At 34.8% G+C, this 27,514-nt stretch overlaps 1 protein-coding gene across 1 annotated transcript in view; it reads left to right on the top strand.

Annotated features, from left to right (window-relative positions):
* PCLO (piccolo presynaptic cytomatrix protein) overlaps positions 1-27,514 on the top strand; it is a 420,227-nt gene that overhangs the window by 328,517 nt on the left and 64,196 nt on the right. Inside the window, exons 13-20 of the mRNA XM_077770160.1 lie at positions 2,392-2,500; positions 3,042-3,109; positions 3,853-4,067; positions 10,750-10,800; positions 14,161-14,285; positions 16,741-16,767; positions 24,094-24,187; positions 25,798-25,869. Coding sequence (XP_077626286.1) covers positions 2,392-2,500; positions 3,042-3,109; positions 3,853-4,067; positions 10,750-10,800; positions 14,161-14,285; positions 16,741-16,767; positions 24,094-24,187; positions 25,798-25,869 — 761 coding nt within the window. The remainder of the gene's footprint in view (positions 1-2,391; positions 2,501-3,041; positions 3,110-3,852; positions 4,068-10,749; positions 10,801-14,160; positions 14,286-16,740; positions 16,768-24,093; positions 24,188-25,797; positions 25,870-27,514) is intronic.

Below are 27,514 nucleotides of genomic sequence, written 5' to 3' on the forward strand. Positions count from 1 at the left end.
TTTGGATTCTGTGTCTTCCTCTCTCTCTGACCCTCGCCTGCTCACGCTGCCCCTCCCCTCTCTCTCAGAAATAAATAAAACATTAAAAAAATTTTTTAAATGTTATGTTAAGATTGGCTATGTTTCCATTCAAGTGAATTAAGTGATGAAATACCACTTTAGTGAACCTCAGTGTAGCGTGATCATGTTCAACAAATTTTTACATGCATTTTAAAGTAGTTTTATAAGATTTTGCAATTAACATTTTCCAGAATATTATATTTGAAATCATACCATAATTAATTCTCACAACTACTGAAACCTTGTTATGAATTAATAAGGAGTGATTGGTTATATTCACTTGGTTAGTTTAGAATAAATGACCTACAAGAATTTGTTAGGGAGTTGGAGAGGCAATGGATAGGGACAGTGTTACTAAATGGCAATGTTCAAGTCATCACATTCCCTGTAGCACCTGATGCCCACCACTGGAACTGGGAAACTGAATGAAGAGAAAAGAAGTTGAGCTGGGCGACCATGGAACAGAACAGATCATGGAGCTTGTGACCTCATGTGTATATACAGGCCAGGTTCTAGTTATTTGTATATTTTTCTCAGCAATTTATTCATGACCCTAAGTAGTTTCCCCATTTAAATACTAGAGGCATTTTAAATTTCATTGGATAATTATGCTTTGTAAATTTCCCCCTTCATTTTGAAAGATGAAAAACGAGCAAATTAATCCAAGAGAAGAGGCATGAAGATTATGCAACTATTTCTTTTCATAGAATCTGCTCTTCCCGAAAAGTGACAATGCAATTATAACACTATAATTTGTTTCCATTCGAAATCATCTGTACATAAATATGCTCTTTATCCTGACTTTTAAAAAAGTGTGTTTCTCAGTGTGCTCTTCCTTTTGCTGTGCTAATTTTTTCTGTAGTGGTATCATCATTGTCTTTTATGTAATTTTCTCATTTTATATGTACAACAGCCTGGAATTGTTGAATTAAACCTAAGGCCCATCTGAAGGTAAAGTCTTCTTGGAGTAAGTTATAGAAAAGCCATTTTTGTTGTGTTATTGTGGACATTTTGATGGACTTCTTTTGCCTTTTCACTGTAGTAAAAGTATTTACCTTACTTGTTTACAGCTGGTAATATGCTTTCTGATGTATATCAGAATCATTAAAATTTTTGAAGACTCAGTTATGCTATGTTTAGAATTTTCCACAGAAGCCAATGGTGAGCACTAGGGAATTTCACATAGACCTCTGTGAAGCTCATTGAAAACCTCACTGTTCAGCAAGTATTTCTATTTATTAAATAAAGCCTACTTATTGCAGACAGATATTTACTTAGGTAGAGCTGGTAGCATTCCTAAATATTTGGGCACTATAAACTTTGGAAATCTCATCTAACTTATATCCATTTCACAGAGCTCCATATTAGGGCCAGGCGATTCTTGCCAAACATGCACCCCTAAGTTATTTTGACAGGTCATATAAAATAGATGAAAGAAATGGAATTTAAAATGTTGAAGTATTATGTTACTACTTTTTTAAGTGAAAAGTATCTTTCTAGATAGAAAACATGAAATGCCCTGTAATTAGTCTAGCAACATAATTGATGCGATCCAGTGTGAAAAGAAAACATAGAGCTCTGTGTTGAAACGTTGTTAAGAATTTCAAAATGACAACAGCGAAGCATTAAACCAAGCCCAGGCCCTTCTGAGCACACAGGCTTGTACTTCAACCCAGGCTACACACACACACACACACACACACACACACACACACACACATAACATGAAAACTGCCGTGCCTGTAACATGCCTGCTGATACTACTCAGGAACACCTTGCATGCATGCAGTGAAGAAAAAGAAAAACCTACCCTGCGGAAATCTCTTTTATCTGAGCAAAGCTGAAGCAGTAGCAGTTGCTCAAGGGGAGCCTCACAACAAACTACTAATGACTTCCCCCCTCCCACCTGTTCCATGATGGAATATGGAAGTTTATACTCTTCGAGATACTTGTTTCCCATGAAAACATTATATTGGTGCTTGTGATTTTTTTCCTACACAAGATTGGCCTAGCAATATATATTCAATAATGTTTTCTTTATAAAACCAGAGTGAACATAATGCATGTGTTTGGTAATATTTAATAGATTTTCATAAGCAACATTTTGCATGTCATATTAGGCACATCTAATGTGTTCGGGTAAATGATTAAATCAAACTACATATGGTTGTGGGATTCATGTTCAGAGAACTTTGAACTGATAGTCTCTGAATTGGTGTGCTGAGTTGGTTTTTAAATGTGGAGCCCTGTGTATCTTCTCTGCCCTGTGGACCCAGACTAGAAATACGACACTTTTTTATTTTAATTTTATACTTCAATTTGTCTTTTTAGGGATGCAAGTATTGGAATGGAATGGAATTCCGTTAACTTCTAAAACATATGAAGAAGTGCAAAGTATCATTAGTCAGCAAAGTGGGGAAGCAGAAATATGTGTAAGACTGTGAGTTTTTCCCCATCTTTTTGTTTCCATTTTTTGGCTATTCATGGCTCTTTTAATTTAAAATTGTTAAGGTGGAACCTTTGCCAGTCAGCAAGATTTCAGTAATTAGAAAATAAAGTGAATACAAGTTTTATAGATTTCTTGTGTTCAGAATCAACGTCTAAAGCATAGAAAGAATTCAGCTAATTTTGTTTCTGATATTTTCACTAGTTCTCCCCTTTCATGCTTTTATTGAAACATGCTTCATTTAAATGAAAGCCTAAACCCATTTAGGTTTCATGTGTGTGTTTAGTATTTCAAAACGAACTTACATTTAATCCATAAAGATTTCACCTTAAATAATCATTTTTGTCAGCTGACTTTTAACAGCATTGCAAATATATATTTGGTTAGAAGGGTGAGCATGCTTGGAAATTGCTTTATATCATTAACCACTTCTCATTTACCTACTGGAAAAACAAACTCAGGGTAGTTGGACAAAAGGGACTTTTGTCTCAGGTTTCCTTAACTTCTTTCTTAACTTCTCTGTTTTAATTTTTAGGGACCTCAATATGCTGTCAGACTCTGAAAATCCCCAGCACCTGGAACTTCATGAGCCACCAAAAGCTGGTAGGTGTGGATGTAAATGTAAACTTTGATGTAGTGGCAGACGGAGGTGTAGATGAAGATATAAACAGAGATACTGCATGGGCAAAATTCTAGTTATAGACTAATCGATGTTTATTTATGTAATCGTAAACAAAATCAAAGCATTGTAGCTATGTTTTTAGCCTTCTAGGGAAACACATGTTTGCATATTAGACCCATTAAAGAAATTCATACAGAATTCTTGCTGTGTGAGTTCACATTTTTCACTCTTTAAAAAATAAATTCATCCCTTCGAAGGAATCCACGGAGCCATTTATTTTCAGTTTTGGGTAATTTTTAGATGATATTTGATTCCTTTTAGCATAGGATTATGGAACACTTATTCTTGAACCTTTTGTTTGTCTTTAATAGTGAATAAAAAATCAACATGTAATTTCATAAGTACATGATGAATAGATTTTACCCTCTCTTAGCAAACAACTATTATCTTATAAATGTTGATCAACTGTAACATTAACACTTGTTTCATTAACTGTAACATTATCACTTGTTTCTGCATTTAACAAATATTTATTGAAAATTTTTTATGCTACAGCCAGCATTCTGTGAATCTGGGTTACTGCATTAAAGAACAGACCAAGGCCTGTAGAAATTTTTATACATCTGTGAATGTAAATTATTTTGTCATCGAGAACTCAAATAAATTCCATGGTGTTAAGTACCTATGAAACTGAGACATACATCGCCATTTCATTTTGTTGTAGTGGATAAAGCAAAATCCCCGGGGGTTGATCCGAAGCAGTTGGCGGCAGAACTCCAGAAGGTCTCCCTACAACAGTCACCACTAGTTCTGTCGTCTGTTGTTGAGAAGGGATCTCACGTTCATTCAGGTCCAACATCAGCAGGATCCAGTTCCGTCCCCAGCCCTGGGCAACCGGGGTCACCCTCCGTGAGCAAAAAGAAACATGGCGGCAGCAAGGTGAGAACGTTCAGCCTGACCTCTGACTTGTGTATTTTCTAGCTCCTTATTCACACCGGGACAGAGGAAAGGCGCTCTCATTTTCTGAGGTGTTTCTGTTGGGATGTCTTGTTTCCTAATGACCCACAGACACACACACAAAATTCCATTTATTAAAGTATAACCAAGCAAAATGTTATGAAGCTGATGTGGTTTTAGATTTCTTAAAATATTTTAGCAGTTATTTTTATGAGGAACTTGAAAAATGTGTCTAATGCTCCCTATATCCTGGTTCTTTTTCTGTGGAGTTCTTGTGTAAATTTGAGCCTCTTTGTGTATGGAACATTAGTTCTGCATCTTTTTGGAAATAAGATATAGATTACATTGGACTTGATAATATAAATAAGAGGTAAAAAAAAAAGACCCAGAAATAAAGAGAACTTAGGACAATAAGAAATAAGAAAAACCAGTAATATAGAATTTCCATTTTGAATTGCATCCCTAATTCCATACTAATAAATCTCTCCTTGTTGCAAGTCTTCATTTGTAATAAATGTTTCTAACATTAAAATTTCTAAGGAACTAGGGGTTTAAAAGAAAACATAGAATTAATTTTTTAACCTTATAAAAGCAGATGACAGTGTAAACAATTTGTAACTTTTCCCTCATAGATTTCATTCTTAATGGAGAAATTCTTTTATGGTCAAAACTATATTGGAAAAAGTTTTGTTTTCTTTAAACATAGATAAAGATTTCTCTTTACTTGGTAAGATATATGGGAGGGACAGGCTATACTTGGGTAAACTGACTGGACTTCAGAAAACAAAGTTTGTTTCACATTTGAGATGTCCCCTCAAATCTCTTTTATTCAGAAACAAACAACAAAGGTAGGATGATCTTAATCACTGCATCATAGGATGACATATCGCAAAATAAATATAGCAAGGCCTTATGAAGAACAATTTCAAGAATGGTTAGATTCAATTTCAGTACAAATGTTAACACAATTATATATTATCACATGCAGTTATGTGTTACTTTTCAAGAATTACCTCATGGAAGCTCCCTGTCTTCTGAGTTACAGACCAATATTTCTCATTCCATTCTTGGTATCTTCAGGTAGAAGGCCATAAGAAATGACAAAGCCTGCTAGCAGAGTTTCCAAACCAAGGACACAGTTCTACAAGTTTCTCATCCTAATACACACATATATACATACATATACACATATACATATGTATATATATGTATATACATATACATGTGTATATATATGTATATACATATATATGTGTATATATATGCATATATATGTGTATATATATATATACACACAAACACATATATATATTAGCAACTGACATCACCATCCTCCCAGGAAATTAAGTAAAATGTTGAGACCATCATTACCTTCTCTTTTGTCTTCATTCACAATGTCTGATTAGACACTGAATCTTAATCCTGAGAATTCTGATTTTCTGTTAAGTCTTTAGGAAGTTTCTGTCTTCTCTGAACCCACCAGTTTTCTGTAGCAAAACATTATTTCTTTTTCCAACATTATTGCACTCGCTACTGGTAACTCTACTCACCATTCTCTTTTCATTACTCTTAAACTACCCCCCAACTGTCTGATCTCTGGCACAGTGACCTGACTGGGTCAGTAGCCTGTTTAAAAAGTATCCCAGCTACCTAGACTGTTGACTGCCTCACCTGTGCCTGGGACCCTCTCCTACTCAGTCTAAAAGGGCTTTTCCTTGGGAGATTATCACAGTAAGCATAATGTTCAATGTTTACAATAGCCTTGCTAACAAAAACTTTCTATATTAGAGTTTCCAACTCATTCCTACTTTCCACAGACATTTTTTGGATAACACCTTCAGGGTTCACACTCTGTACAAGACACAGAGATGGATAAAATCCCTTCGATGTATACTGGGTAGAACAGTGGTTTCTAAAGTGTTATTCCCAGTAACTACATCAACATCATCTAAGAACATGTTAAAAAAGCAAATTCTTGATCTTACCCTATGTCTTTTTGAATTAGAAACTGTGGGGATGGGATGAAACAGCCTTGGTTTTAATAAAATCTCCAAGTGAGTGTGACGTCCCTTGTAACATAAAAGGTGCTGATCTAGGGCACCTCGGTGGCTCAGTCAGTTAACCGTCTGAATCTTGGTTTCAGCTCAGGTCATGATCTCACAGTTTGTGGGACCCAGCCCTTCATCGGACTCTGTGCTAACAGCAGAGAACCCGCTTGGGATTCTCTCTCTCCCCCTCTCTCTGCCCTTCCCCCATGCTCGCTCTCGCTCTCTCTCTCAAAAATAAATAAATAAACTAAAAAAAAAATACAAGGTACTGATTTAATTACAGATGAAGAACGATAGGGAAACAAATTCAGTGAAGTATAAAGTTGGATGTCATGAAGTAGTACACTGAGGGCATGTAGAAAAGTGGGGTGAGGAAAGCTGGGGTTTAGCTAATGAACTGATTCAGTAAAGGGATAAAAAGAAACAACATTCCAAGCAGAGAATGCAACATGAAAAAAATCTCAGAAACAGAAATGACGTGCCTGGGACATAGGTGTACAAAAGATACAGGAGTAAGAAATAAAGGAGAAGCCTAGATGGTTGTAAATTGGAGGATATTGTACGCCATCCCTGGCTTTTACACTGCAATCTGGAGGAAATGAAGAGCCAGTGATAAAGTGATTGAAGCAAAAATGAAATAAAAGCAACATGAAGACTTCATCCATGAAATCTTCCCATATTCCAATCCTGCCTTAAAATCAGAAGATACCCTTTCTTCCTTTTCTCCTCCCTCCAAAGTGTCCAGTGTTTACGTATCTCTTAAGACATTTTGTGTCTTGATTGTAGCCACTAGTTTTCTTATTTTATCCTCCCCATTAGGTGACAAGCTCCTTAAGAACCAAAAACCATTTCTCATATTCTCCATGCTTTCTAAACACATAGTGGAGGGGCTTACACAGAACAGTAATAAAATAAATAAATAAATATTGTGAATTAAAACGTCACTGGCATTTGTGAGTCTCTGTAACACAGAGGTGCAGAAGTTGTTTTTTTTTTTGTAATATATTAACTGTTTTGGCAAAGATTAGATGAAAACAAGTATTGTATAACAAGCATCAAGGAAGTAATATTGACATGTTTTATGATTTACAGTAATTCTTTTCCATATCAAGAATGTAGACTTTGTAGATTTTACAGCACTTGTGGTGGAATAAAATTTTATAGAGTCGTAGTGTCTGTAACTGTAGCCACATGTGACAATTGAGCACTTGAAATGTGGCTACATTCTGAATTGAGATACACCATATATATGAATTAATACCAAATTGTGAAGACTTAGTATGAAAAACAACAATGTATATTATCTCATTATAATTTTGATATTGACTTCATTGTGAAATTATAATACTTTGAGTAAAGTGGGTTAAATAAAATATATTATTAAAAATTAATCTTACCATCTCATTCTTGCATTTTTAATGTGACTACTAGAATATGTAAAATTACCTCTAGGCTCATAATATGTTCTATTCAGTGATGATATAGAGATGACTTACTCTTACTAGTAATCACAGTAATCCCATCTAATCACTTTTCAGATATGTATATAATATAGTTACATTCTTAATCAAAATATATAATCATTAGATGCTGTACTCTTGAAGAAAGGGACTGCATTACCTCTTCACCTTTTGGGGTGTGTATCGTTAACATTTAACTGGTATAGTGTCTTGAAATGTTTTTGCTGAATGAATGAATGAATGGATGCATGAATGAATGAATTTAATGATACTTCCTGACCCATCAACATGTAGTATTCATAAAAGGTGATGCATTTTTTTCATTTGTTCTCCAAATCCTATAAGGTTAAAGAATCTATATTGAGAAATTATAAAAATAGTGACTGGTGGTCTGAAACTTACATATTCCTGAGTCATGTAATATGTCCGAAAATATCATATGTTCTTCAGATAATTTATGGAATTATAGTTTTAACATTTTTGTGTTTTCTTCAGGTATGAGACTAAGTATTAAATTATAAAATATTAATGTAAGAAGTGTATTAAAACTAAAATGTTTAAATATCATTTGCATAATTATATACTTAGGTGTTTAGAACATCATCTAGTAAGTATTCTAAATGATTACTCATAGGTAATTATTAATTGGTTATAATACTCTAAATGGTTTCTTCTGAGTAAATGTGGTTAAAATATGCACCTACATTATTTAAATATATGTTTGAATTATATAAGCTATGTATATGACTATATCAAATTGTTACTTTACTAAAACCGTTTCAATATGAATCTTTATCTCCAAAATTTTTATTTTGCCACCTCAAGCTCTATTGTATCTGAAATTCTTCTTCAATTTATCTTTAAAGTTTGAATGATTTCTTGCAAGTCATAGTATAACTCAATGATTCAATTAAAGTACTCATTAGTTTTAAATGTTCTTATGAAATAGGTCATTGGTCTCCCACACTTTTCTGGTCATAGAACCCTTAACATCTCACTAATTTTTTTCACAGCTCTCTTACGCCCAAAGACATAACTAAAACAGTTTTACCTATTAAATAGTTAATTAGTATTTATGTCCTAATTTCTGAGTAACCACTGGAGAAAATAATACATATAAAATGAAATAAAAATAATGCATTTGTTTCATTGTTAACAACTAAACTGCACTTCATTGGGCTATTGTGCAACTGATGGACATTTTACAACTACATAAACCATGAAATCAGACAGCCGCTACCGATGTGATTGCCTGTTCCACACTTAAAGCACGGATTTTCATGAAGAATATTTTTTATCACTGAAATCAGTAAAACAAGCCTCACAAAGATATGGTATCCTTTGAAGGAAAGTAGCTGGCTCTCGTCCTTAAATGTCACTACCTGGAGCTGGTAGTTTGCTCCATGTCCAACAGATACTGATCTCCTTCCTTCCATAATTTAAAATATTCCTCCAAACCCTTTTGGGTTTACTGGCACACCCAGAACAATTAAAAGTGGTCCATAAATTTATACTTGGCCCTAAATTTAATGATAGTTGCATGATTACATGTCAAGTGAGCTACAGCTGTCAAAAAGAAATCAAAATAATTTACTAGAGTAATCACTTAGCTTTGTGTTCTGTGAGAGTTTTTTTGGTTTTTGTGGGGGTTTTTTGTCTTACATTTTTACTTCTTATGTTAGTTATTCTACAGTTTTTCTTATTGGAATGCAAAGGAAGCTGGTTTTAGGAAAAACCCTGTCTTTAATCAAGATTCCAATAGTTTCAGAAACTTCTATTGTCCTTCTTCTAGATTCAGTTTGCTTTTCTTTAAATTTAAACAGTAAAATAATTTTTAAGTGAATGTAATTGTTCACTAACTGGCAGGTTATCTTTTGCAGCTGAAGCATGGTTTCAGTATTAATGGATGGACATTTTTAGTTGTTTATTTCTTTTTGAGAGAGAGAAATAGAGAAGGAGAGTGAGTGGGGGAAGGGCAAGGCGAGAGAGGAACACAGAGAATCCCAAGCAGGCTCCACCGTGTCAGCTCAGAGCCCGGTGAGGAGCTCAAATCCATGAACCATGAGACCATGACCTGAGCCGAAATCAAGATGCTTAGCTGACTGAGCCACTCAGGGGCCCCCAACGAATGGACATTCTTAATAATGAGCTGAAGTAAATAATGGATACATGGGCTAGAACATTTAATCTCAGCTCTATAATTTTACAAAGATTACATGATTTTTAGTTCTTAGATATTTTGTAAAACAAGACCTGGAATATAGCTGTCTTTGGATTGCTTTCATTTATTGGATAAAAATATAAAGGAAAAAGTGACAAGTGCATCCATCTAAATATTATGGATCCTTGCAGGTTAATTATTAAAACAAAGCAAATTATGTACATGTAGGCAGACAGGGCTTTACTTTGAGGGTAGCAGGCTTGCCTCTATTTTAGTAAATATCTCCACCTGTTGACGCCACATTGCCTGAAATTCTGTTACAGATCTGGAGTCCAGGACATCATCTCTCCTTTTGTACAAATACTGCTTGAAATACAACACGTCAGCAATCAGTCAGTTTTTTAGCATCCTGAACCAGTTTATCAAGTCACATTCCTAACTGTTTTTAAGGCTTTACTGACGTAAGGAACTTATTAAGTAAGTGAGAACTTGTAGAGAATAGGGTAGAACAGTAATTGAGGAATGTGAAATACTAAGAAGTGATTGCCTGGGTGCTTCACTCCAGAAGGCAGCAGGGAGGGATTGACCACCCATCGAAGGCAAGCAAGAATAGGCTTCTGTGGTCTCTGCTCCCAGTCAGTCAGTCTAGAAAGAGTCTATCCTTTCGCTAAAGATCGCTACAACCTGTACATACTTAAATCGAATGCTTTAAACCAAAGTATTTGTTTCATTAAGTAATTGAAAATACAGCCCTACAGGTATAAAATTAGAACTTCCAAACAGGCTGAACAAAATGAAAACTAGATTTATATATCTATAAAATTAAACAGACATTGAGAAGTATAAGTAGATACCATGATCTGAAACAGCCAAACGGATGAAATACACTTTCCAGGCAGCGTGCTCTGACCAAATAGAAATGAATTTCACAAGGAAGTTGAAATGGTAAGTTTTATGAAGGGCTTATCCATTAATATATGTTTTTAATATTGCAGCCTACTGATGCAGCCAAGGTTGTCTCTCATCCAATTACGGGGGAAATTCAGGTATGAAAGTTTTCTTTAAAAATCATCATTATACCATCTTCTTTGGCTCTTTCTTCTCCCCTCACTGGTCTATTGAAATTGTAAACACTGTTAGAACTTTTCCTGGTTTATATGTGCAGGTAAAGGAAAAATACAATTTTATAGAAGAATATTTTAGTACACTATACGGTTTATAAAATCTAATTATAGGTATGGAACTCTATAATTTGAAATCTGTCTGATGCCTTAGCAGAATCAGTAAGTTTTATGTCTCAGTTTATACTTGTTGAACGTGTTTCAGACGGGACAGATTGTTTTGGAAATGTGAAGGTTCCTCTTTAAGAGTTTCATGAGTCCAATACTATTCTCTTTTCTTCCTCCTACCAACAGTTGTTATATAATTGTTGAACAATTCTAGAGTAGTGTTTTTCATGCCAGGGGTCATAACCCATTTGTAATTTGTAAAATCAACTTAGGGGATTTAGACTAGGAAAACAGAAGAAAAATAGTGTAAATCACTATCTTTTTTAGTTCTATATGTATGTGTTTCTGTGGTATATTGTATCCTAACCTGTATTTCTCACTGTGAGTCATAGTCAAAAATGTTTTAAAAATGTGCTTTAGATTATACCAAAAGTAATTCAGGATAGATAAGAAAAATCACGTAGAAAAAAGTAACACGATGTAAAATAACTATGTGAAGATAGTAAGTTTCAGATAAGGGGGAGAGAACACTGAGTCTTAGCTGTGTCCCCAACATATTCTAGTGGAGATTTTCATGAAAGAATTCACTAAGGACAACAGACTTGAACTAATTTGTGAATCAGCACAGAGAAAGGGGGAGTGTGTTCCTGGAAGAAGCAACGTTTCAAGGAAAGGTTCTGCCGGCAGAGAGTAATCAAAGGGAGAGATCAGCTTTGCTGCAATGAAATGTTCCTGTACAGATAAGTTGAAACCAAATTAAAAAGAACCTTGCACACCAGCTGAGGGTTGTTAGCCACTACAGTAGGGTGATCAGTAAATATGGTGGAAAAAGGGAGAGACTAATTGAAAGGGATATATAATAAGACTTCATACCTCAATGGCCTCCAGGAAAGCTTATAAAGGGGAGGACACAAAGACAAAGAAATCAGTGCAGTGATTATCTAGGCTCACACTGATGAAGGCAAAAGCGGAGGGCGAGCATGTCATGGAAAGAGGGACAGAATGCAGGCACCTTGCCGAGCAGGACCCAGCAGCTTGAGCCTTGTTACCTCTGTGCTGCACATCTTGAATTCCTGCTATTTCTTTTTTCTAAGAAGCCCCAACCTGATCTTTCTATATTTCACAAGGAGCAAAGAAAATGCTAGAGTTTCTGAGTTTCTGATCCACAGATTTTTCTCTCTTACCCACCCCCTGCATTTTTTTTTTTAACTTCTTGCTCATGGACCAGCATTCACTTGTTTCTTTTTTGGCTTGTTATTGTTTGTTCTTCTTTTATTTCCTTTTCCCTTGAGCAGTAATATTTCATTGTCTAGTGGAAACTCACTAGAGTTTCCTTCTTAACTCGCAGGCTATTTTCTTTTCTTTTTCAATATTTTCTCATGATCGTGATTTCTGTTTTATTTATTTATTTTCTTGTAGCAAAACCTTTTTGCGAATGGAACCTTACACAGACATCCAAATCTCCCAGCATTGGAGTGAGGCTGGTGGAGGGTTCCTGGGGACGCTTCAGTCTGTCTCAGAAGCTAATCTGAGCAATCCTAAGTGTTCTCTAAGGCCCTGCAGCATACATTTTGAAAAGCACCTTTTAAGGGTAGCCTGTAAGTTTTCATTTCAGTAAGAAATGGTTTTCGTGCCTCATCAGATAAAAGTGGCTGGCAAAGAAAAGAGTCAATGGGGGAGAATGTCTCCTTCACAGTTTGGAAACTGTTCTAAATCTCAGTGAAATTAACTGCCGAAATACTCCCTATTCCAGTACTCCATAAGAGTCCACAATTCTGCAGTTCCAAACTTCCCATTTTCTCCCCCTTTGTTTTATGTCACATCACTTTCAGGATGGTCAAACTCTGAGCTTGTGCTGTGTTTAGAGAAGCAAATGAAGATTCTTTTTCTGCCACAAAGGATAACCGGATCAAAATTATGCTAAAGTTAGGAATTATTTTGACTATCAAATTTTAAGTAGAGTTTGACTCAGGGGCAGGGCATCTGGGTGGCTCAATTGGTTAAGCATCTGACTTCAGCTCAGGTCATGACCTCACGGTTCACAAGTTCGAGCCCCGTGTCAGGCTCTGTGCTGACAGCTCAGAGCCTGGGGCCTGCTTCAGATTCTGTGTCTCCCCCTCTCTCTGCCCCTCCCCAGCTTGTACTCTGTCTGTCTGCCTCACTCTCTAAAAAATAAATAAAACATGAAAAATTTTTCTTTAATAAATAGAGTTTGACTCCTCTAAATTATCCCATTTTCAACATTAAGCATAGCATACTTGTTTTGTCTGATTATAAAAACTAGGTTAGAATTTTTATTTATGGACTTTTTTCCTTTGAAATACCAAGTTCTTTCTTTCTGTTATTTGGTAAACAAAAACACCATCAAGCAAAATTGAGGGTTATTCAGAATGTTGCCATAAAAATCTTTACATTTTGAAGTAGAAAAATGAGTTAGTTCCATGATTTTGGATTATGTGGTCTTCTGAAATTATTTATTTGAATTATTCATCTTTTCCTATTCAGTGACAACTGTGTAATAGCCATTCAGCATTGAGGAGGCAGCCCCTCTTCTTTCCTCTGCAGCTTTTAAAATCAAAGAACAAGATTTTGTTAATCTCTGACTCCATTAGAAAAGCAGGTACAGGAAAAAAAAAAGCTATAGGTAATATAATGTAATATAGGAAGAGAGAATATCTACATATTCTTAAGTATTCTTACATTTCAGACTAACAGCTCTATCTTTAAATAACGATTCCATCTACTGCTAATTATTTGGTGAAATACAAAAGACATTTTGTAATAAATTTATCAATTAGTTAACTTATTTCCAAAGTCCTAGTAACTGTATTCATGAATGCTAACATTTACTATTTTTCTAGGAGCTTACATTCAGTTCAGAAATGCCACTAGCATTTACTGTATGATTTTTCTTCTAATTTATTAGAAGAAATTTTAGACAGGCCAGAACTTTAACCATGGAAAGAATGAACAGCATACACACTAGTAATTAGCATGTGCCTGAGCGCTCTCAATTAAATTTGGCATAAACTAGTCTGTTCAGTTTCAAATAAAATGGAAATGAGGGTTGATGCTCCTCATGAGAATAAAAAAAATGCTGGTAAGTTATTGAATACTCACATGGGTTTTTAAAAATAACACAATGATATTCATGGACTATTTTGATGTCCCTTTAAGCTTCAAATCAACTATGATCTTGGAAATCTCATAATCCACATTCTCCAAGCAAGAAACCTTGTTCCTCGAGACAACAACGGCTATTCGGACCCCTTTGTTAAAGTGTACCTTCTTCCTGGGAGAGGGTAAGTGAACAAACAGTGTCTTTTACGTATTGCATCCCATAGATTCAAACATAGTGTTGGTGTTTCCGGTCTATAATTTTAAAGAGTTTAATGTATCTTCCTTAGCTTTATTCACATATTTATAAAATGGAAATAAAAATGAGTAATTAAGCCTTAAAAGGTTAGGGGAGCCTTGATCTTAAAAAAATCTGTCTTGATGAAACAGTCAGTATTTTGAATCTAGAAAGCTCTATAACCTGTTAGATGGATTGTGAAAGCATTTAAGGAATTATTTGTGGCAGATTTAGTGACTTAGCTTACCTTTCCAATTTCACTTGTTAAACTAATGTTCAAGACTCATAAGTTACTGTTTTATTTTATATTATTAGCTGGTACATTACATGTTCATTAAGTGACTTATTAATATATCCTTATTTGTATGTGTATTTTCAGATCATTGTTTTAAAAACTATAAAATAAGAATATAAGAGTAATATTTGAAATTTTGAATATTACATAAATATTTAACAAGTATGGTAAGCATTTTGTAAATGAAAACTATCTCTGAATCTCATGTGATATATAAGCAAATGCTCTAAATGTGATATATAAGCAAATGCTCTTTAGAGATGTTTAATTTTCACATGATAAATGCAAATTGCTATGTTCTAATATATAAATCAGTACTCAAGGACGGTTTCAAAAACAGTAATGTGGACCCAACAGATCATTATACCTTACCTGAAGAATTTCTATTAGCCAAATTTGCATCTTGGAACCATAAATAATCAACCATTGGAGGTATGATAAAAAGAATTTGAGGCTGGTAATTTGAAGGCTCCGGTTTTATTTTTATTCATTTTTAATTTAACGTGAGTAACATTTGAATATTGCTTTATATTTGGAAAATTTGAATGGTTACACATGAGAAAAAGAATAGTATAATGACCAACCCCATACTCATTACTTAGTTCCAGCAATTATCATCTCCTACCCAATCATGTCTCATTTTTACCCTCATACAATCCCCTTATCCAGATTATTTTAAAGTGGATCTCAACTATTACAACTTTTGTTTCTGCAAATAGTCATAACACCACTTATAACCATTATAATTTTAAATGTTTAGATAATTCCTTAATTTCCCCAATTACCTCATAATATTTTCCTAGTTGGTTTGAAGTCCTAATTGATAATTATAGAACATTCTTCCCATCAGTACAGAATACATAAAGTGCCCATGAAACAGTCGCCAGGATAAGCTATCTTTTGGGCCATAAAATGAACCTCAACTGATTTAAAAGCTTTGAAATCATACACCGCATGTGGTATGACTATAGTTGGTTTGTTTGAACAGGATCCAAGTTAGAGCTATTCCTTGTCTTTGAATCTGCTCTTTGTTGACTAATTATATCACCACGGGCAGATCACCAGTACTTTTGAGATTATTTTTTTTTTCCTATTGACATTGACAGAGCCAAGGTGAGCAGAGAACCAGTAAATAGTTTTGCTAGGAAATCAAATATAGGTAATACTCAGAAAATAATTTGAAAATTTCTAGGTACTAGATCAAATTGTGGATGCAGCCTGTACTTTTATCCTAATAATTTTATTTAGAAACTTAGAATTGCTGGTGTGGAGTTCTCATTTTAAATCATTGCATTTAATTTATAAGGATCACCAGCTAGCCAGATAGCACAGGAAAGGAGAATTTTTATTTATGTTAATTTATATCATAAGGAATACAACTGTAATTTGGCTACTTTTTTTCATGTGAGTATAACAATAAATTGATAACTTCATTCTGTCTTTGGGTCATTAGGCCTTCAGTGTTATTTAATGATAATATTATGGGACAAGAAGAAATCACTGCCTAGGGTGTATCTTTAATTGGCAGTTGCTAATGAATGAATGAAAATAAAACAGTGTCTTTTACTTTCTGTCTTCTCTAGTAATATCCTGGAGAGTGCCACCTCTATACTATATGAGAGTGCCTCTCTTTTATTTATTACAGGGTATGTTTCAATTAGACTCTTGCAAACTTGAGTAACTGGAAAGGCCAGGCAGGTAACATGAATATGTCAGTCATTCTGGGGTGAGTAACAGGGGACTCCAGTGAAATGCAGAGTGAGCTCCCCACCTCGAGCCATCTCCATGTATTTTGTCCCACAAAACAAGCTTGCTGGGTGGGATCTATCAGCTAATAAGCTGCCTCTATTCAACTTGTAAACCTTTTATTAAATTACTCCTAATTATTACAGTGGCCAAGGCCTTGGGGTTTATTCCATTTAGGTTGTATTATTTTCACTTTAGCTCTGAGATTGTTTTCTGCCTCATGTTATTTATATGTTCTGGTATAGCTCCTCTGGTTATTATTCTCATATTTTCTTCCTTGTTTCTGTTCCTAACTTTTTTTTCTTCCTGTCTTTCCAACTTGCCTGTTGTATCCTTCACTCTCACTCTGGAATCAATGCAGTCAAGTCATGGTTGTCCAGAATGCAAGGTAGAGTTGGCTCTTTCAGTGTCAAGTTGTGCTGTGATGTCTAGAGTTTGTATGTATACATATGAATGTATACATTCACTGTAGTTCATTTGTATCTTTTTACATGTTGGTATCTATTGAATTAGGCTACCAGAAAATTGTTCTGATTACATTACTAAAAAGGCTTAGCAAATGTGTGCGGTGGAAAAATGGAAAAGTAGAAAAAAATGGAAAATAATGGAAAATTTTCTGTTGCAAACAGAAAAATACGGATAAAGAAATACCACCCTGAAATTAGATATACCTAGTTTTCAACTATAATTTGTCCACTACAATTCATTTAGCTTCTCGTGTGATAACCATGGCTTCAGTGCTCCTGGGTCTATTACAAATAAAAACAAAATCTAGATTCATTTCTCAAAAGAAATTAACTGATCTTCTGGATGTCCTGTAGTAGACATGGGATCTCATCTTAAAGACCGGAGTTTTGTGGTCCTTGTCTGTCACTTAGACCTGATATTGAAACATTTCCGTGTCATTATAGCTTCTGCCCCACTGAGGATTTGCTATGCAATAGAATGCCATAATCTGCCTGTTCTAGCGTGGTGGCAACAACACAAGAGCATCCTTCATTGTTTGCCAATAGTAGGAAACTCTTTTCTAAGAGAGTTCATAACTCGTTACATCATCACATTGTTACCTCAGAGTCTCTCTTAGATACATAACTAGAAGCATTCTTTTGCACATTTCATTACATTATATACTACATGTGTTATGTATTTAGTCGGGAAGTGAATCTTGTACCATCTGTAGCAATAAGATGGTGAGAATTTAAATCCCATCCAAAATATTAATGGTACAGGATTTGTTTTCGTCTGTGACATTAACATTTGACATCTTTTCTAATCCTGACAAGCTGTTGCCCTAAAGAGGTTGTTTTTGATTTTGCAAGGCATGGATATTTAAATATTGTAAAGAATAGGGTCAGTAACCACACCCTTTCTGGTGGCCAGAAATTGTTTCCTTGCAGCCACTTAATCGTGGAAAATAGTAAATTTGATATTCTGAAAGGTTGCTTGCTGTGGCTAGCTCTCTGAAGATACCATCCAGATTTCTCAGACTGATGGGCAAAATTAGTTTGGTTGAGAGAGATAGTGTCATTTTAGAACAGATATTATCAATCACTTTATGCAGAACCTTCATATCCTTTCCTTAGAGAAGCAGGGAGCAGGGGTTGTCAGAATCACAATGATTGTCTGCATTTAACTTAAAAAAGAGAGTATGTTTTGTAAATGTGAATATTGTTTGAAACAGTCTGGAATGACCTGGTCACAACTTCAAAGATCTAGAAGTCACTTTCTCATTATATGTTTCATTGATAAGTCACTTTCATCATCTCTGAGAACTGTCAATGTGAGAAGGAATGATAATGATAAGGTACTGACATTGTCATTTTGGCTGAGGGGGCCAGTGAGTAAAGTCCTAAAGAACTTGGATTTGAATTTTAGCCCTGCCTCTTAGAAGTTGTGAGGTTTCTCTAAAATGGCTTCCTCTGCTGCTAAATATAATAATAGTACCCTTCCCAGACTTTTTTGTGAAACAGAGTAAACCACCGAAAGCGATAAGCATAATGTCTGGCACATAATAAACACTCTGTAAATGGCACTTGCTATTATTGCCAGTACTATATACAATTACACCCTCTTTATACCATTTATAATTCCCTAAGCTACTCTAAAACTGGCCTAAAATTGTTATCATATGTGTATATATACAAATATATATGATTTATGTATAGGAAATATATATATGCCCATATATATATTTAAATTGAGGTGAAGAATTTTAGATTGTAGGGTAGATTATAGGGTAGACAACAAAGACAATTCAGCTAATGAAGCCTGCATTTAAGAAAGTTGAGGGATTATTGGGGCACCTGGGTGGCTCATTCGGTTAAGCCTATGACTCTTGGTTTCTGCTCATGTCATGAACTCAGATTTCATGGATTCAGGCCCCACATCAGGCTCTGTGCTCACAGCACACATCCTGCTTGGGATTCTGTCTCCCTGTCTCTTTGCCCCTCCCCTCCTCTCTCTCTCTGTCTCTCTTTCTCTCTCAAAAGACAAAGTAAATAAATGTTTAAAACAAAGTTGTGGGATTATTCATATTTTATGATTGGCTACATCAGGTAGCCAGTGGTCAGTTATCCCTACAGAAAGAGATGCAGAATACTTGGACTACAGAATTACACCAAATTATTTAACATCACTGTATAGGAAACTAAACAACTTTGAACTTCATTTTCCTCAATAATAAAATGTAATACATCTGTCATTCTTAAAATTAAAAAATAAAAGACCTTTGAACTGATATGACTTTCACTGGTCCAATTTTCTGGTCTCCTTTCACTTCCTCTTCCCACCCTTGGATCAATATACTCATAAGCTCTGAAAGCCCAAATGTCAGCACCAAGATGAGTTGAAAGAAAGACCAGGAAAGAGCATGAAAAGTACATGAACTCAGAAGTTGTCCCTGAATAATTAAAAAATGGAAATGAGCATATACGAAGGATCCCATTCTGGTTTACTCTCATTACACCATTTAACAAAGTGCAGATTTTTTCCCATTAATGAGACTTTGCTTTGATTGAAGCTGATTTTAGAGATCATAATACCTTGAAGTTCCATTCCTGGCTGGACTTTCTCCTTGTTGGCATATCAGACTATCCTTCAAGACCTATGTATATCAGGGACAGGTGTTGTATGCATTTACAATTCTAAGGCCAAAACTTGCTTCATTTCAGTACATTTTAAGGAGAGAAAAGTAGAAGCATGTTTTAAGGATCCATCCAATAAACATTTCTTTAGGCACATTATCCAGACAGTGTACTAGTAGCTGAGGTTAGAGTTGACAGCCATGGGCTCTGACTTCAGGGAGCACAGAGGACAAAAAAGTGATGTGCCAAAAACACAATACTGCACAGAACAACAGAGCTTATAAAATGGGATATGATAGTAGCTTCTTTCTAAATCAAAGGAAAATCCTTAGAGGAGTAATTAAAAATAAATTGTGTTTGTGTGTTCCTTTATTGCACTTACTATATTTTTTTAGTAAAGAAATACGTGTGTGTGTGTGTGTGTTGTGTTTTTCTATATATATGTATGTGTATATATGTCTGTGTTGTGTCTTCATGTATTTGTATATGTATGTGTATGTATGTGTGTATGTGTATATATGTACATGTGTGTATATATAATATAATATATATAATTTCCAATAAAGGAAAACCAAATAAAAGAAATAAAAACCTTCAATATTTTAATTCTGTGAAAGTGAAATACAAAGAAGCCATCATATTCCATTCTATTTTCTCATTATTTTTTGAAATTAAAAAGAGAAACTCAGAGCACTGTTTTTCTGCCAGTTTAGGGGAGAATAATTGAATTTCAAATATCTTTTTGTGCCTGCCTCAAAAGCAGATCTACTCAGGAGAAAATACCTGGTCAATAATTAAAAAATGAAAGCGAAAAGAAATTAGTCAAAACTTCAAAAAGAGAAAGGTTAATTTTTCTTTATTAGCACCATGTACTATCTTGATTAATTGACTTTTTATTTTCCCTTGTTAAAAATCTTCTCTGATTATTAGATACGGCCTAATTGTCCTAGTATAATATCATTATTGCAATCTTCCCAAGAGGGAATATAGCGTGTTTTCCAGACATAGAAGGAAACGGATAAGGAGCTCCAATTTTTTCTCAGCCTCATTTATGCTCACTTGGAAGAGGCCCTCTGCCTCAGCATCTGTAGCTTGTAAATCCAGATTCTGATATGGATGTGAGAAGTGCAGAGAGTTTTCAGTTATGTGAAGTGGCTCCACAACCCAATCAGATCATGTTCAAGGGGGTCGGTCTGTGGTAGTTAAAAAACAAGTGTTGCTGAGGAAGTGGCTTTGTGTGACCATCTCTGTGTCATAAAATTCAAGTACAAAAAACTGCAAAGGATTTCATGATCATTTACATGGCTCAACCAGGAAGAGCGAAGGCCAGTTGTGTTTACCTACATTAGTCCTAAAAGAAACGAACATTTAGAGTCTAGAGAGAAGTAAAGAATTATATTCATTAATAACATAAAGTTCGCCCAGTTTGGGTTATTTCTGAGTGTATCTGGGCAAGATACAATTATTTAAAGTAATCATCCCTGGTTCCACAACACTGTCTCGGGGTATCCTCCTCAGAGTTTCCTTAAACACCTCCAAAACTTGCCTAATTTTCTGTATGTGTCTATATACACACATATTGTATATCATTTATGTTACATATATAGGAAATCTATATATCAAATTGAAGTGAAGGACTTTAGATTATATGGTAAAGAAGACAAAGTAGTTACTGCAGCTGATAAAGCCTGAAATTAAGAAACTGATGGATTATACAAATATTGTGAACCTAATCAATTGAGTCCATAGAGCTTACATTTAAGAGCAGCAAGTTTCCCTATGCCTGGATCGTGGTCCTGCCAGTGAATAACTATGCCACCTTCTCAACAGACTTGAATTCCACTGATTATTGTTCTTTCCTACCCTGTCTCACAGAATTGCCCGGAGGGTTAAGTGAGTTAGCACATAAAAAGCATTTACAACTCTGCCTGGGAAAAACTAAGCATGGAATGAATGTTAGCTGTTTTTATTTCAATGTGCTTTCTTTATAAGTTGCTTTTTACATATAAACCAAGAACTTTTGCTAAATATATAAGTGAAAAAAATGTGAAAAATTATAGTAACAATTATTCATATTCATAGATTCAGAAAAGAGTATGAATAATAAATCCTTTTGAAGACTTTAATAATACAGACCATTTTCATATATATTGACAATATCTAGAATCTTAGTGAAAATACTGGAGTTTTTATTTGACATTAATTCCCATCTTTTTTAAAAACTATGCATTTGATTTGTTATCATTGAAAAAATAATTTACTACTATTTACTGTATTAAGAACTTTATCCTTAGTGCATCCCCATGACCTCCTTACCTTCATAAGAAAGTCCAAAACAAAAAGAAGCTTTAAAAGTCATACTACCATATGTTTTTCTTCTAAGTATACCTGCCTAAAGAAATAGCCATGAATTCTAGAGTAGCAACCATGACTTGTTATTATCTTGAAAGTGGTCACATTCCTTCTTCCTATGTCATCATTAAAAAAGAATCAACTTGGGCACCTTGGTGGCTCATTTGGTTAAGCATCCAACTTGTACTCAGGTCATGATCTTATCGTTTGTGAGTTCAAGCCCTACATTGGGCTCACTGCTGTCAGCACAGAGCCTGCTTCAGATTCTCTCTTTCCCTTTCTCTCTGCTCCTAACCTTCTGGCTCTCTCACTCTCTCTCTCTCTCTCTCTCTCTCTCTCTTTCTCAAAAATAAATAAAAACATTTTTTAAAAAATAAAAAACTTAAGCTAAAAGGAACATAGTTTACCAGAGTTATTTTGAAATTTTATTGTAAAATATCTCAAGCTTACTGAAAATCATAGAAAATAACAAATACTTCTGTTCTTGACATTCACTTCTACCAAATTTTAATATTCTGCTATATAGACCTCAATATTTTTATTCAAAAACATTTTATATGTACCCCTGAAACCATTCCTCTGTCCACCTGAGATAACCACTAAATAGAACTTAATACCTATAAATCCCAAGCTATCTTATGGTATTAATATATGTTTATTACATATACATGTATACATAAATAGTTTACTGTGTTACCTTACGGGATTTTAATTTTAAATCATGATAACTTACTTTCGTTATCCTTCTGCAAATTTTTACTCAACTTTTTTTCAAGATTTATCCATCTTGATATATGGAGGTATATTTTATTTGTTTTAACTTCTGACTATTTCGCTGAATGAATATATTCCATTTATCATTTATTATATATGCTGTTAGAAACAATGTTACAGTGAATGTTCTTGAGCACATTCCTTGTGCACAGGTGGGAGGAGAACTTCTCTAGATAGAAGTGGAATAAGTCAAACTAGAATTTTCTGGGTGTTTAGGTACATAAGCTTCACCAGTTTCATCTAAAATCCATCTAAATTCAGCTAAAAAGTATGTATAAATTTATACTATCTAAAGTACATGAGAATTCCCATTTCTTCAAATCACTACATATATACTGCCCCAAAATTACTTGCAATTTATCTTGAATGAAAACATTGTCAAATCCTGCTTTTATTTTTGTACAGATGAGTCGGTGAGAAGAGAGAAGGCCGATGCTTTATTTCTTAATTTGGATTCAGTTCACCATGGCTGAAAGATGAGGGAGGTCTTGAGAAACATAAGTTCAATGGTTCTCAGCCTGGGCCGCACATTAGTTTTACCCAGGAGATTTAAAAAATTCTGATACTCAAGCCTCACCCCAGACCTCTTAAATCAGGATGTCTTCGGAAGTGCTGGGCCAGGAGCTATGGGTGCAGTTCTGATTGCCCTCTTTGCAGCCTTACAACTCAGATTCCTAGCTGATCCCAGTATGTAGTCAGTGTTGGAAATGACTGTCCTTGCATATGCTGATAAGAAAGAGAATAAAGTCAGAGACAGAAGAAGGAAATTCTGAAGGTTGGTGGTGAACTGGAGCTTGATTCTCAACAGCTCTGTCTAGAATGGATAGGGTAAATTGTGCCAGCAAAACAGCAAGAGGCATTCCAGGATGTGGCACTGCTTGAGACCAGGAACTAGCAAGAGTGAGTCTGCCCATAGTTAGGAACACAACAAATCCACGGTGAGAATCCAGTCCCTTTAGCGGAGGCACCTTGTCATGTCAAGGCACATGAAAGGACTCCAGACAAGTAGGTTGGTTTTCCAGACTCAGGTGCCCACCAGAACTGAAGGGTTATCTAGGACGTGAGATTGAAGGCTGGGCAGAAAATTCAGGAAAAAGGCAGTGAAGATTAGATAAAGGGTTACATAGGCTAATAGCAACAATGATAATTCAGCCCCATCAGTTGATTAATGTCAGGTATAGATGTTACCATATAGTTCATGTAATTATCTCCTGCATTCAGGAGGGGAAAGATTTCCAAAATTACAGTATAGCTGGAACACTAAAAAGCTTTTCTTTAAAAAACTACTCCAGGGCAAATAAAACCCAAATCATCCAACATAGACTTAAGTTGTCATTTTTTTTATTCAACTTAAAATAAGGCTTAAGACAGGAAGATGAGGAGATGATTGCATAATGATTTAAAACAAAATATCATCTTAAAATGTCTGCATGCCCTTCCTGTTGACTATGAAGTCATCAGTTAAGATGAATACTCAAGGTAACTCTTTTTTTCTTCTAATTCAGTGCTGAGTACAAGAGGAGAACTAAATATGTTCAAAAGAGTCTTAATCCTGAGTGGAATCAGACAGTAATTTATAAAAGTATCTCCATGGAACAGGTACGCAATGGTTATTTTTCTATGAGAGATTTAGACTAATATAAGAATAGCAATGATAAAAGTATTGAAAGATTGTAGTCTACCAATTTTGCCACACAGACAAGAAAAAGTGAGTAAAGGGGCGCCTGGGTGGCTTAGTCGGTTAAGTGTCCAACTTTCACTTAGGTCATGATCTAGCGGTTCGTGGGTTTGAGCCCCACGTCGGGCTCTGTGCTGACTGCCACCTCAGAGCGTGGAACCTGTTTCAGAGTCTGTGACTCCCTCTCTCTCTGACCCTCCCCTGCTCACTCTGTCTCTCTCTCTCTCTCTCTCCTAGAAATAAATAAAACATTAAAAAATTTAAAAAGAAAAAAGAAAAAATGAGTAAAATACATATAAGAAAGCCAGTGAAAGGAAATGGGTACAGTTCAAAGATACCATGAATGCAAATGTGGGCTTTTGACAAAACAGCCAAAATTTAAGCAAAGATATAAGACCAGTGGAACATTTTCCATCAATTATTTCAGAATGTACGTAGTTCAACAGACTAGGCTATGTTTGTCATATTTTGAAGGAAAGTATTTTCCAACTGGCTATATATTTTTAAAACTTTGGCCAATCTCTTTTATTTCTTCCAGATTTATTGAGATATAATTGACATAATACATTGGATAAGGTTATGGTATACACCATAATGATTTTATATGTACATTACAAAAATAATACCTGGCTGTATTTGACTTTCATAAACAATACAAAGCAAAGATTTTAGTGTATATAAGTGCATTATTAGTGGGCACCTGGGGGGCATAGTCAGTTAAGCATCTGACTCTTGACCTCAGCTCAGGTATTAATATCACTGTTTGTCAGTTCAACCCCAGCATTCGGCTCTGTGCCGCTTGGGATTCTGTCTCTACTTCTCTCTACCACTCCCCTACTTGTGTGTGCCTGCTCTCTCTCTCTCTCTCTCTCAAAATAGATAAATAAAGTTAAAAATGTATTATTGCACTAGACAACATTTTAGGAGTTCTCTATCTTCTCTAAATTGAGGCCTTTTAAGAATCTGACATTGTGAAGATGAACTGTACAGACCAACACAGCTGACTAAGCTAAAGATATAAAGGAGGTTTATGATTTGTTCTCTGGAAGATTTCTGATTTGATTGTGAAGTTGAAGCTAGGTATAAATTGTAATATGGGTTCTTGAATTTAAAATAAGTTAAATTTACCTGCAGAAATAAGACAATGCTACTTTGTGTCTTTTGATGATTTACTAAAGCCAAAAAAACTCTAATCCAAATATTTAATCTAAATAACCTAGACAGTTTTGCAACCTACAAATTCCATGTATTTAAAGAGCACTTATAGATTCTGCTTTTTATATTTAAAATCTGAGGGGAGTGTTAGAGTAACAGGAAATTAGTAAAAGTCTGAGTTCTCTGATGAGCAAACACTAGTTTTGACTATAAAATCATTGATATCTCACATATTTAATATAAACCCACATTTTTAGATAAAATTTGAAGTCTTTTTACATACTTCAAGGAAGTGAAAAGAAATGGATCTCTAATAGAGTTTGATGAAAATGTATGATGAGGAATGGCGTTAATGACATTTTGATTTAAACTGTAGCTCAAAAAGAAAACACTGGAGGTGACCGTCTGGGATTACGATAGATTTTCTTCCAATGACTTTCTTGGTGAGGTGAGCATCTGATTTCCTTTTCCTTATTCCCTGTCATTACGAACTAATTAGAGCTTGATGCAAGCATAGTTTTTAGGTTTATAAGATAACCATTTTGGTTAAACCCCTTTGGTGGATAGGATGTACTTCCTGATTTATCCTTTCAGTTGATGAATAGTAATGAGAAAAGGTTTTCACTTTACCATTTGATGTACTTTGTAATTACTTTGCAAGATGAACTAGTAATTGTTTTGATAGGTGTTATATAATCGTGCTATGAATCCCAATGATTATGCTAAAAATTTGAGATAAAATTTTCATTAAATGAGCTAGATTTTTAAAATGCATTTTCAGGCTTTTAATTGCTATTCCTCAGTGCATGTATCAATGACTTGATGTGACATTTTACATTCTTATTTCTTTTAAGTATCCCATGAAAATTCTCTCAAAATATTTTACAAGGCACAACTAGACGTAGGAGAAGACAATAAATAATTGCATATAAATTCACATGAAATCTAACCTCATTATGAAATCTGGCACAGTGGTTAGATCCTGCATTTTTGGTTTGATTTTGGGGGGTTTTTTCATCAATGATTTTTCAAAAAACGTGTTTTATTTTGTGATCTTTGCTAAAACAGAAGTTACGAATTAATGTTAAAAAATAAAACATTTCTTAAAAAAATAACACCTACAAACCATCTCTTCAAAAAATATGATGTCCCATCCCAGAAATAATAGAAAACAGTATGTAGTCTAGGTGACATGACACCTTGTTTGGTTCCTAGATTCTGTATTTCTCTTTTCTGTCAAAACAAGACCGTGTGACCTTTACTTGAAGTCTCCATGCTAGTACTGCCAGTGGGAATAACAACCTTCGGACAGTTCTAGGCTACACTGTTATATCTAACTTAGTGTCCCATTCTAGAAAACTGATTTACTGTCATTTTTAAAACTGTTCACATGGATTTAGAGCATATAGCCACTGCGTTAGTTCTCATTTAAAAAATTTTTTTTAATCATCAAATCTAAAATGTCAGCAGGTCTAAAATTCACTATTACTTACAAATCACTAAGAAAGAAAAAACTGCTGAGGTGCCTGAGTGGCTCAATAGGTTAAGCGTCCAACTTGGGCTCAGGTCATGATCTCACAGTTCATGGGTTTGAGCCCCGAGTCCAGCTCAAGTTCCCCATCCGGCTCTGTGCTGACAGCTCAGAGCCTGGAGCCTGCTTCAGGTTCTGTGTCTCCCTCTCTCTCTGCCCCTCCCCCACTCATGCTTTGTCTCTCTCTGTCTCTCAAAAATGAATAAACATTAAAAAAATTTAAGGAAAGAAAAAAATGCTGCCGGCTAAAACAGGACACATCGTAAGTTGTTAGTCATATGCCTCTTTGAAACATCAACTAAAGTAGGTTTTAAAATACAGGGAATAGGTTAATTGCACATCACCCATTCTTTTTTATTTTGTCCCTCTCATAACTAAAATCAGTCTTTAAAAAACAATATCCAAGTTAAAAAAATAAAAGATCCAAATTTAGTACTAGACTGTGTTCATTTCACAAAAGAAAGCTTTCTTTCATAAAGAGATTGATTTGTGACTCTACCTTTTTGTATCATCTCCAAATAATTAACAGCCCAAGATTTTATACAGTTCAATTTAACCAAAT

This window comes from Crocuta crocuta, unplaced genomic scaffold (genome assembly GCF_008692635.1).
Source record: "Crocuta crocuta isolate KB4526 unplaced genomic scaffold, BGI_CrCroc_1.0 scaffold424, whole genome shotgun sequence".
Lineage (NCBI taxonomy): Eukaryota > Metazoa > Chordata > Mammalia > Carnivora > Hyaenidae > Crocuta > Crocuta crocuta.